This window comes from Cebidichthys violaceus, unplaced genomic scaffold, assembly GCF_023349555.1.
Source record: "Cebidichthys violaceus isolate CVI_PGR_0920_01 unplaced genomic scaffold, fCebVio1.0.p SCAF_8, whole genome shotgun sequence".
NCBI lineage: Eukaryota > Metazoa > Chordata > Actinopteri > Perciformes > Stichaeidae > Cebidichthys > Cebidichthys violaceus.
In genome coordinates, this window is record NW_027176964.1 from 1,555,131 (window position 1) to 1,568,194 (window position 13,064).

General features: G+C 42.1%; 1 protein-coding gene across 3 annotated transcripts in view; it reads right to left on the bottom strand.

The window, feature by feature from the left end:
* Positions 1-3,116: 3,116 nt before the first annotated feature.
* LOC137866035 (microtubule-associated protein tau-like) overlaps positions 3,117-13,064 on the bottom strand; it is a 102,405-nt gene continuing 92,457 nt past the window's right edge. For 2 of the 3 annotated variants that reach the window (XM_068701672.1, XM_068701670.1), the window contains 5 exons: positions 12,637-12,729; positions 10,530-10,611; positions 10,326-10,435; positions 9,939-10,128; positions 3,117-9,306 (listed from right to left, as the gene is read on the bottom strand). In XM_068701672.1, coding sequence (XP_068557773.1) covers positions 9,302-9,306; positions 9,939-10,128; positions 10,326-10,435; positions 10,530-10,611; positions 12,637-12,729 — 480 coding nt within the window. In that variant the 3' untranslated portion in view covers positions 3,117-9,301. The remainder of the gene's footprint in view (positions 9,307-9,938; positions 10,129-10,325; positions 10,436-10,529; positions 10,612-12,636; positions 12,730-13,064) is intronic. The other variant, XM_068701671.1, reaches the window with a different exon arrangement.

The window sequence follows — 13,064 nt, forward strand, 5'->3', positions numbered from 1 at the left end:
TAATAAAAAACTCATATGATATTCATAATTTATTTTTCTACGGCTAGTTTTGAGTCTTGATTTCTAGTAGGCTATACTGTTGTTCCCCGTTTCAAATGGCTGTACGGTAAATGATTGGCGGTCTATTGCTAAATCACCTGTTGCTGCTCCTCTGCCTTGTGTCACAAGCTGTCCACTAAGTCATTGCTACCATGAAGGCAGCCAGCAGGAATTTCACAGGTTATCTTTGGGCTCAAGGATACAACGCCACGCCAGAAGGCAAGGACAAGAAGCAAGGGTACCGACCCGTTTTAAATCCTGAGATCATAACAGTACTCTAGGTGACTTATAAAATACAGTACTAGTCTCTACATTTTGAATTTCAAAAAAGCCAGCTGAACAAAAAGGTCTTGGTACAGAAGAACGTGGAGGTGACTGTAGCCAACTCACTGCTACTCGCGGGTCCTCCTCAACACAAACAGAGTCTTGAGCAGTTAATTATCACACAAACGTACTTTATTTCTCTGTGTGTCACCGGCCACCACGAGCTGGATGAAGGATATTTAGCAACAGGTTACAGCTGTGCCAATTAAACCTGACACTGTTCCCCTGAACCAGTCCCACACATCTCTCCCCTGCAGCTGAGCACAGACCACGCCCACTACCACAGTGACGTGTACAAAATACCTTAAGCAAATGTTGGCTAGGTTTATTTCCAATGTATGGTCAACAATTAACCCAAAGCATCATTGTCACACCAAACACACAAGTGATCCAGTGGCAGTGTCTCTCCTTTTGAACGTGCTTTGAATAGAGGTCACAGAGCTCATTATAGAGTAGGATTTAAAGACATGAGATGAAGTACTGTGTTAGACAAAGATTGGATAATGGAGCTTATTAAAGTAAGACTGTCATTCAGTAACTGTAGAATGTTACTGGACGGTTAGTAGAAAGCTTAATGAAATCAACTACAACAAAGTACATATTTATCTCACATAAACCACATACATATAGTATGGGCCTGTGATCATCCGAACTTATATTCAGCATTCAAAACCACATTTAAACCCCCATTATAGTTGAACCATAGCCACTCTAACATTACACATTCTAAACAACTGTGATTGTCTGCAAAACAAGTGTAAGTATAGTTTTTTAAACTAATTACAATACCACGTGCTAACAATAGGCTACATTCATAAATACTAGTCTAATAAACCATGGCTAAGTGGAGAGCAGGGCCGCCTTTCATTCAGAGAGTCGGCGGTTCGATCCCCAGCTCCTGCTCTATTACTCTCATGTCAATGTGTCCTTGAGCAAGACACTTAACCCCCAAACTGCTCCCGTAGCTGCATCTACGGTGTGTAGATAGATACTGAATTGTAAGTTGCTTTGGATAAAAGCGTCTGCTAAATGACTGTAATGTAATGTAAAGAAATGTCACAGCATCTACAATGAACCCAACAAAGCCAAGCACTAAGAAGGTATAGCAGACATAATGACTTACTGTACCAGCCCAACATTCTGAAGACCGACCCTACCTCCATGTGTGGTGTGTTATTCCGGGAAGCTAAATGTAATACTTCTAGTTTAATTAAAGAACAAGAAGTTACTTGTATTGAGTATTAAGTTCTGTCTTTATTAACCTCACAGTCTTCTCTCAAGAGTCATTTTTATGTCCAACATTCATTCATTCACAAAATAATTTACCTTAGCTAGTATGGAGATTAACCTCATCCTTCACTTGTTTGAACCGTCCGTTTTCTTCTCCTTTTGAGAATATGCAACTTTTACTGAATGCATGTCTATTAGGGTGTCAATGTTTGTATTCCACCTCAGTCAGCCCACTATACACCTCCACAGTACTTACAGTTGAGTACAATTTGATGGTACTTGTACTTGTAGCGACAGCACCCCCCCCCATGACACGATACACTTACTTCCTCCTCCGGCTGCTCCTTCATGTTCACGAGCCGCTGTTCCTCACCTGTCCGCCCCCGGACGCGAGCCTGAACGTGGCGAATGCATGACCCGCCCTACTCTGCCTCTGATTGGCTGACCCGGCCTTAACATTCTATTCCAATCTACTTTGGGAACGAGTACTAGCCAATCAGAGGCAGAGTAGGGCGGGTCATGCGTTCGTCTTGACAGGATTCACACCTGCAGCTACAGAGCTTTGCTCTCACAGCAACTCCTCGAAACAAACTACAATAAATAAATAAACAAAGATATATCAACAAATAAACTGTTTTATTTATTCATGATGTATTTTCGCAAAATGTATGATTTGTCATTGATCCCCGGAGTGAATTCACAATCTAACCACCCAGCAATATGGTTACACATAAAACATCAAAATAAACATTGTTGGAATTCAGCCATTCTGCACAATGACTTCTAACGCAATATTTTACATTGAATGCTTGAGCACCGAACCAGGTTACTGATTAACACCGAACAAATGATCCTTATTATACATAAACTTCTGCATATGAATGCATGCTTCTCTAAGTCTGCATACAACGTTCAAATGAGACACGAGTTTGCTTATATGCAAACACACAATGAAAGAACAAATCAGGTTTGTGACACATTTGGTTGGTATATGAGGACAATTCAGGAAGTTTGAGAAGTTTACTTTTTGCAGCCCTAAGTAATCAATTGTCAAAGTATGCATATGATTATATTTGTCTGTGTCTGTGTAGAAACAAAATGTCACACTGTCATTGCTGCAAAGCCTCCAAAGTCAGACTCAGATATAATGTCCAATTAAAGACCAACTATATATACACCAATCAGCTAAATAATGAGGAGTTATGTTTCTAAAGCAGTTCTACCTCAAAGCTCATATTTATACTGTAGTATTACATAAATAATGTCATAGTATAGAATATTGTTAAATTAATATATATACATACATATATATATATATAGTATATCATAAAATAATATTGTATGTCATAAAAATATCATGATATATATAGTATGTCCTAAAAATTATATTGTATTTCATAAAATATCATGATATAGTATGTCTTAAAAAACTAGTGTCATAAAAATGTCAGTTCAGTATGTCATAAGTACATAAGTAAATATCAAAGAGTAGAATAAAAAAAAACACAACTGTGACACTGGTGGATGTTTTGCTCATCTTTTTTTATTTATTTCATGATTAATATTCACATCACTGGTTAACAATGAATCACAATGAACATCTCTTTCATACCAAATATTCAGAATTGGGGGGGGGGGGGGGGGGGGTGGGGGGGGGTGGATGAGCTCTATCTAACAGGACAGATGCCTCTAACAACCAGCAGATTGTTTGTTGTCTTCTGCATGCTCTTGCTACAGAATAATACAGCACACACTACAGTGGCTCCGCTCCACGGCACTGAAAAGCACTTTCTGTTTGTCTCTGACGCCGCTGACCCCAGTACAGCAGGTAACAACGTCTCACAAATCACAGTCTAACAAATCCCGTCTTATAAATAAAATAAATACGTGTCGTCTACAAAGTGGTACTACAGAGTTGTAGCTTTGTGCTCGCCTTGATAAACTGTATGCGTGGTAAAGGACTCTAACAGGGGATAAGAAGCTTTTCAGTGCTGTGATGCTGACAAGCCTCTGTAGGTGGGAGACACAGCTAGGAGGCTCCAGGTGCATATCTACCAACACTCCCTTTGTTCCCAGTTACATTTCACCATCACTCTTAAAAGGTACAGTTCAAGCTCAAACTTTTTTTTAAATCAATTGTTCAAACGTTTCCAAAATGCTCTTGTATTTTCAGCCTTCGCTATCGACGGCGAGAAGATAATTAGGCCCAGAGACATCCCATAATTCAGTCCCGTGTTGGTAGGTATGTCGAGGTGTCTATATAGGAGCTGTCTAATACACAACATTACATTCTACCACATGCCAAAAGACTAAGTCTGGTTAGTCTAACGGGGAGGGGGGGAGGTCTGCGAGAGAAAGGGCTGACCGGTGTGTGTCAGGTGTAACATGTACAGCAGTGCATTCCAAAACCCAAAAGCGGAAACGTTCTTTCTTTCCGTTTGTAATGAACCGACCGATTGTGAAGTGCGGTTTACTCGGTGACTCCAGGTTTGATTTTTGTTTTTCTGTGATGCTCCTTAAGTCGCATGAAACCCGACACACACGCTGCCTCCCTTCCTGCCCGTCGATTTGGAATCCGGGCTAATAGTGTTTTCCGTATGTGATCTATCTTCCAAAAACAGAACAGAGACAAACCTCATACACGTACTCGTACATCTTGCACCTTTAATACATTTTTAAAAACATTCTTGAGACTTCAGCAGCCCTTTTTCTTAGCGGGGGAAAAAAGGCAAGACTCTGAAACAAAAGAAAAAGTACACTTTTCCTCTCTTATAATAATACCATTATTAAGCTTTAAGGTTAAACCTTAAGGTTTTATGAACGTCAATTCATCTGTCAACATCCACAACACCCTGTTAAGAAGTACGATTTTTTTTAATTTTCTTTGTTTATTTTAATTTCTTTGAGTTCATTCTGGAGTGATAAAAACATGGTGGAGACTATATACAGGGGACGGTGTGAGATACTAGTGGAAGGTGGTGTTTAAGAGATATAAGTGGGGAACAAACAGTAGTGAACGGACATCAGAGTGAGTCTGGTTATTACCTTTTGTCCAAGCTGCAAAGTTAACTGTATTCCACAAATCTAGTCTTAAGCCTGATCATATCCTCTATGATTATAATAAATGTGAACTTTATTGTGAGGGGGTCCAGACAGCTGCATGTGCTATAGCTATAGCACACAGCCTGACCCGTGCTAGTTTTCTGGCATATAGCAATATTGATTTTTGTTTAAAATTGATAACGATGTATCGACTCTGTTGGTATTGATTTGCACTGAGCAGGACATTTTGTGTACATCTGTTCGTGGTCTCTTAACAAACACACCGATCCGCTTTGAGCCCAAATCGACCTGATCCTCATGTCAAGTCACAGTAAACCTTCTGACGGTTCACTGTCGTCTAGTGGTTTAAGATTTTTAAGATCTTGATTTAACGTGCCCTGCCCTCATGGGTTTATGAGTGCAGTTCAGAGTGGAGGCCGTTAGCTAGCCACTGGAACAAAGGTGACTTCATTCTCTGCTCAGGTAGACATTACTCCACTATAGCTTTACATATACCAACATTTTTGCTGTTTTTAATGCTCTAAATTTTGAATTTAGCACCGTTTACATGCCAAAGGAACAAGATTCAATCGCTGACAAAAGGATCTGCAAGAGGTGTCTTTGATGCTAGTCCTCTCAAACATCAAACGAGTCTCCTTTAACCGAGTATGAACTAACAACTGTTGTAGCTCGGTCACAAAGTAATAACCAGTGGATGTTGACAGGAACAACATGAGGGCGGACTGGAGAGTTCGTGGCCAAAGCACACCGATGATCAATGTCCCACTAAAATCCACTAAGCCGACCAAGACAAAGGGGCACCGATGTGCCGTTCAACATGCACAACATCAGGTCATCCCGTCGTACGCCAACAAACTCTAACACTACGCTTCCAACACACATTATTAAGAATACAACTTCTTCCTCTGTCTACACCTGTCAAAGTGCTTTCATCCCTTTTGTTCTTCTATCCCGAAGACAGATTCACATGACCGCTTTCACGTGTTTATTTACTTTCAGGCAACTCATGGGCATGACGGTTTGGAGGGAACGGGAACTATTAAATATGCTTTAACGGTGCTTTTAGTTGCCTATTCTTTGTTGTTCACTATTTGATCACTTGCTCTTTGATTATCATAACTTTATCTAACTACCAAGACTGCTTTGCTCCCAGAAGCACACATGTACAGTACACCGCTGACGATGTTTGACCAATAAACAGCAAAGCAACTTTTACATCACTCCAGTGCATCAAGCAATGAACAAGACTGCGTTCAAAGTGCACAAGACTTTTGGAGTTTTAAGGGGGACTGTACATAATCACTAGGATTTTGGTGGAATTAAGTGATTCCAGATACAATAATATAGATCATCAATGAGAACAGCGTGAAACTGGCCTGAAGCTTCTCTAATGGCGACGTAAGGTTTCTCAGAGCCAGACTATCAGTGTTCTAGAGGCTGAGCAGCGCTCTCTACAGGATGGATGCAGTAGTAACACTTCACACATCTGACAACTACGGCAGCACCCCACCATCACGTCTCAGTTCCATAGTTACAGAGACCGGTCCTCAGAACCATGCATAGAATCACAGCCAGTAGAAAGGGCAGCTCTCCGTTAGGATCAGCCGCTTCCACTCCTTTCTATCTGCCGTGACGCTTTTGGGCTGTAAATCAAAGTCACATCACAGTGTTGTTTCCATAAAATGCATTGCACTGAATTGAAGTGATTTCCTACAACAATACAAACAGGGAAAACAAAAACAACTAAAAAAAATTCTCCACGCAAGTTCATTGAAGACATTTAACAATTGTGGAAAAAGAGAAAAACTAATCCCCGATGACTTCAGGCAATTGTATTATCTACTGTTGATTTGAGAGCACTGCGAGCATTTAAATTACACTTCGCTGCTATACTCTATTTTAGTACAGATTGTTCACTAGATAGACATCTTCACACACCCCTGCATGGTCCCTGCTGCAGTCTTCTTGGTTCTGCTGTTGCTGAAATACTGCTGCATTCATGGCATTTTGGAGCTGGGCAGTCCCTCCAGTCCAGTGTAGTAAAACAATTTCTAATTAGTATAGAATTTTTTTTTACCTTTGAGAATTTTAGGAATTTTTTTATATCCAGTGTTATCCTATACAAAACAAAGAACTAGAAAATGCTGAAAAAAAATGTTTAAAAAATGCATTTAAAAAGCTATTTACTTCAATCTATTTACACTACAAATGAGTAAAACATACGCTGGAGACTTGAAACTTGATCATCTGTTACCGTGCAGTAGTCACCTCGAGTGGCTTGGTACTGGAGTTCGATCTACTAGACAGTCTCTAGTGAATTAACTAGACACTAAAACGTTGCAAAGAAAATGCTAACTTCAGACTTGCCATGAATGTAACATTATTCCCCTTTAATTGACACTCCGTCCTGCAAGTGAACTCCCTTCACACCCTTCAACTTCTGTGGTCGTCCTCTGTCTCTGTCTCTGTCGTGTGTGTGTGTGTGTGTGTATGTGTGTGTGTGTATGTGTGTGCCGCGCGTAACAGAAGGCGTTCCGATTAAGATCACTGTATTGCTGTCAGAGAGACAGAGTGAACCACGAGACGAGGAAGCGGACGAGAAGGAGGCGGGATGAGGCGAGCCCGTGATGATGATGTTAGACAATGACCACGGGAGGGACGGCACACCGACACAGATCATCATTAATGTAACGATATCAGCATAGACCACCAAAAACACGACAAAGAGTTGCTTCCATTAACAGAGAAATGCTTCTATGGACAGCGTGCCGTTTTTTTATTTCAGGGTGCATTTTATGTGTGTATTATAACGTGTGTGCACGTGTGCTGATTTCTGTTTGTTTGTGTGTGTGTGTGTGTCTGTGTGTGTGTGCGTGGGCATGCACACCAACAAGCATGTATGTGCTTTCCTGTATATATCTGTGCTTGTGTGTCGGTGTGTGTGTGTGTTTGGGTCTCACAGAGAGGATTCTAAGACGCACCGGCTAGTGGGAGGACTCAAAAGAGGGTGTGGCTCTGTAGCCCCACCCCCTCTCCATGTACCACATGACCAGGAAGTACCACATGCGCAAGAGAAAGAGGGCACTGTCTGTCAGTCTGTCTGTCTGTCTCTGATAGCCATACGTGAACTATGAATGCTGGACACATCTCAGGGGGACTGCTGGGGCCGCTCAGAGTCTACTGTGGGAGGTTTGGGTTCAACCCTCTTATTGAGAAGACTAAAGGGTTAAGTTCCCCCAAACTTTATGTCACGCAAATGGTCGGACATAAGAGTGTATGAGCTTTTTTATAAATAAAGGTTAAGGGGTTTGTAAGTCTTACACATGAAATGGTCTTTTGCTTAATTGCTTTTTTTTGGGCCTTTACCCAGCAGCCTGTGTGACACTGAATATACATTCAGTATACTGTGTATTGACGCATTCATGTTGACTAAAAGATGCAGCAGCTAGCAGTTGAACTCCAAGGTTTAACACTTACTCTAAAGGGTTAAATACTCCTTTTTAGATTAAATACTGTGATTCCAACTCATTCGGCTTCAAGATCAAATACCTGTGCCAAATTCTTCTTGAGCCAAGGTGAGAGAAACCCCATCACTTTTCGCCTCTTGATGATTCTCATGCACTAATCACATCATTAAATGATGTTTCCAATTGTGGCAAAAGCCGTCTGCTTTGTTATAGCCTCTACATTTCTGTACTGTACTGTCATTGAATGCATCTTTTCTTGAAACCTAAAACAGGAGTCGTCTGACATCCTAAGCTCCGACTTTCTGCACTGATTTGGAACTCCACCTTCAGATCCGTTTCCAAACGTCTCCGATAGTATCCTCTCTACTCCACATAAGCCCCTGTCCTCTGCGCTGATCGCTGCTACTGCTGAAGATAAAGAAGCATTGTTGTCGTACATCTGGGTGAGACAAACTGGTGCAGTGATGTAAGAGATGTATTGGGAGATAATGTTTGACTTGTGGGCTGTAGAATGACCTATGATGTGACAACGTGCATTGCTGTGGATACTGTAGATGTGTTGATTTAAAGCAGACTTGCCAGGCCTTCAGCTGGTTAGTGTGGTCAGTGGCTAAGGGGACATGGACTAACAATGGAGGTGGGGCAAATGGTAGCGCTAGCATAGGTCTGCTAACAAGCGTTGAAGATCAAAGTAGTTTTGAATTTTGAAGGCCTGTGGGAGGGACCATAGATTGGCCTCAGAGTGTTAAAACAGTATAAGACTCATAGGTGGAAATATTCTAAGACTGGCTATGTTCAATATACTTCCATTAGCATTGACTACAATAGTGGGTTTATTGCAATGGTGTTGTTAAATTTGGGGTTTAATTTTATCAGCCGAGAAGCTGGCGGAACTCCACACAGAAACACAGACAAACAGGAAGTGCTCTTCTCTGTGGTAGGCGGGGCCAAAGGTCAACCGTTGAGAGGTCAAAGGTCAGGGGTGGGTAGCAGGAAGCCGGCAGGCGGAACCCCCAGAGAAACACAGAGAGGCGATCGGTCAGTTCAGTGCTGCGGTGGGCGAGATGAAGGGCGGGCCAAAGGGAAGTGACTGCGCCGTGGTAGGTTGGTTGGTCGGTCGGATTGGCAGGTCGACGAGCGCCATGCGTGTCCCGCCAAAATCTACTGGTCACTGGGACTCAATCTGTTGGGAGGAAGAAATGGGATTGAGAAACGAGGAAGGAAAACGAAAAACAAAACAAAAAGTGAAAGAGGGTGAGAGAAGGAGAGAAAAGGGATACTGAGACGAGGGAGTCTCATTGATACCAGCCAGACGGTGTGTTACTTTAACTGACAGGCCTCCACAGTCTGCAACCAGGTTCATCTGAATTACAGACTAAATTATAAACCATTCCTGTTTTAATTGTATTAGCACTACAGCCATCTATCAATTAGACCAAGTTTGGAAACCATATCGGGTGGCAGAAGTCTGTCGTCCCTCTGAACTCAGGGAGTCTGGAGGCCGGCTGCAGTGCCAGAGATGACTTTATCCACTAAGACCGGCTAATCTTCAGCCTGTAGGTCTCTGCATAATTTCATTTAGTAGCAAAGCGTCTGCTATTTTTACCACCAATCTCCATCAGACACGTAGCAGAGACCAGGTTATACACATGCACGCACGCACAATATCTCTTTATCGTCACGTGTGTCTGTATTTGCTAAACCCCTCAACAGCGATTGTCCAATCAGAGCCAGTCAGAGTCATTGACTACAATCACAGACGTGCACGTCAATGTTTTTAGATATGATAGTGTGTGTGTGTGTGTTTACACCTACTTGTCTCAGTGATGCGTTTGTCTATGCTATGCTCCCTCAGTCCGTCTCCCCCGAAAGGAGTGGGCGTGGCCTCCTTCACTCCATTCTCCTTGGCAACACCTCCTGGTGCTGTTGCCTTAGCAACACCCACCAGTCCTGTTGTCGGAGCACCACTCTGGGGTGAAGATGTCTTCTCCTCTGCTTTCTCCTCCTGTGGCCAAATATAGACACACAAGGGCAGACACACACACACACACACACACACACACACACACACACACACACACACACACACACACACACACACTAAGGTTTTATTTATAGTGTACTATCTCATGTAACGACACCATCTTGTGGTGTCGAGCAGTAAAAGCAGTGAGTCAGAGAAGGTAACTGATAGAGTTGGACCTTGTGTCCGTTGGTCTGCTCGTTGCCTGGCCCCACATTGTCCATGGATCCAATCTTAGACTTAGCTTTAATGTTCAGCTTATGGGACTCAATCTTCACATCACCTCCACCTAAGGTAAAAACAAAATTAAAAAAAGAAAAAGGTTAGTACGAGAGCTGAAATAGAATCATGAAATAGAGGAGAATAGAAGTAATAAGTCCGACCTGGCTTGTGTTTGATGTTGTCCTTTGAGCCACATTTGGACGTCACCTTGCTCAGATCAACCTTCTTGTACTGGATCTGCACCTGGAGGGGGAGGGGTGGGGGTCACGATGTAGCCGCTTCATACAAACTCACAAAGAGGCCACAACAGCTACACTCCACTCTGTCCACCGTCACTAACATGCACCTGGTGCAGTAATAGAGGATGCAGTCTGTACAATACGGTGGTGTATGATGCTGCACTACCTGCCCATGCTGCATACTTTGACCTGTTCTGTTACGTGCTGTCAGGCTGGTAAACGACGCTCCGTCTATGCTTATGAATCAACACAGACTTTAATTGGAGGAAGCGAGAAGCCAGTTGTGAGACCGCCGCCCCATCATGAGAGTGTGCGTTCAGTACCACAGGCAGCTGATGGATTTTAGGAGGCGGTGGCCCGTCTGACAGCGTGTGATGAGATCAATCAAATATATGTGTGTGATGACGGACAGTCAGCTAACTGTGACCCTCAGAGCTGTTGACATTGTGTTAGCAAACATACCATGATTGGTTTCGGATTGGCCGATTGACATTAGAGCGCTCCCTCATTAGAGGTTCTAACATTAATCACCTGATTTTATAATACAAATATTTGGATTCTTAACAGCTAATCTAAATATTCATGACGTCATTTCAGACTGAGAAACACACCCATGACTTCAGTGAATATAGAAAATTTGAATATTGGTGAAAATGTATGTGTTAAGCCTACTGCAGTACATACCAATGAGTTTGTTTTGTACTGTGATATTACTACCTTACAGGATTGTGTATTGTATTTGCTTACTTTATGTGGAACATGCTTTAGGAAAAAGAATCCACTTTCAGCAGGTCGCTTAAATACTCTCTTAAAGGGGAACTACACTCATTTGCAAAACTTGCATTTCACAACTGAGATCACTAGAATAGAGTTACGCCCATTTCAGTGTTATAAAAGGAAAGACAATCAGTCTCCCATTCACTGTCTATGGAGCAGCTCCACTTCATCCTTGATGATAGCACACCTTTGAAACTTCCTTCTCTGGTTTCTGGCTTGCAGAGAGAGTAGCTTATGTTCACAAATATTGATATATCCTTTTCGGAATTTTTCATTTAGGTGGTATTCACCCTTTAATATTTAATTTGACTTTTGCATGTGTTGTTTTTACATGTATATGTAAACAACAGTACAATACACTAAAACCTACCTCATGTAAATAACAAAATGGGCAAGACAAAGTAAAGATTAAAATAAACATCTGCATAAGAATAATAGTACAGGGTTGAGAGGCATTGATGATCATGAGGAAAAGGGCGAAACAGCTGCGTTAGAGACTCCTCCGCTCTGATTGGTTGTTCTCCTTCGGACGGTGGAATCTTCTAAATGCCATTAGAAGCACAAAGAGGAGGCAGAGGAACCTGTTTTTTTCACATATTATCTATGTTGTGTACTACTGTCAGTACATAGTTTGAGCAATTATGATAAAAAGTTATTTTCATTACGTTAAGTTACCAACTGCAGCTTTAAAACTGTTAACAGTTGCTGCTATTGTGACATCGGTCTGGCCTCTAGCTGTACTTGATGTCACATTCTTGGACACTATGAGCCGATTCCTGTATACCTTTTTGCATTTGGTTTAATTGATGAGAAACAGCAAAGTGGTGGTTGTGAGGGCAGCCCAGAGACGGACTATGATAGTGCAGCAGGTGTTTGGAGCAGATGGGAGCAACATCTGGAAGGGTGGGCAGAGAGACCTGTGGTCAGGTCCCTTTGAGTGAAATCAATCCAAAATGCAAACAGAGAGGAGCCATAAATGCGCTGATTATAGTGCAATCATTCTTAGTTGCTTTGAAAATGATGCTTTTGGGTAAATACAGCCAAATTGGGTGTAAGTGATACAACATGCTTCCAGCCATGGTGAACCACCATTACATACGAGGAACACAAATTCCTCATCTTTTTTAGTGGCTGGGATCAAAAAAGTAGATCCTCAATTGATCACAATTTTTGAGCAATTGAGGGTCTATAAGTTTGTAATATGATGCGCATCCACCCTCACCAGTCTCCCTCCAGCTCCAGCAGTACTTACTTTGCCACCTCCAGGGACATGTTTGATATTGTCCTTGGAGCCACAGCGAGACGTGACATGGCTGAAGTCCAGCTTTTTGTGCACTATCTGAACCTAAAGACAGGCAGGCAGACACACACACAAGCAGGAAAGTGAGGAGGTAGAAGGGAAAAGAAAGAAAGAAAGAAAGAAAGAAAGAAAGAAAGAAAGAAAGAAAGGCATGAAAGGCAGACAGACAAGAGTAGCAGAGAAGAGCAGATCAGCTGGCAGCTTAGGTTAACAGGAAACAGAGTGGCCTTGCTCTGTAAGTATGGAAGAGGTTCTGTCATTCAAATCAAAAGGATTCCTCCTACACACCAGTTTGGTGGTTATCTGCATGTGATAAATTTATCAGCACATGGCACTGTAGAAATGGTGTAGGGACCTAATGCGAGGACATCATGGGTTGA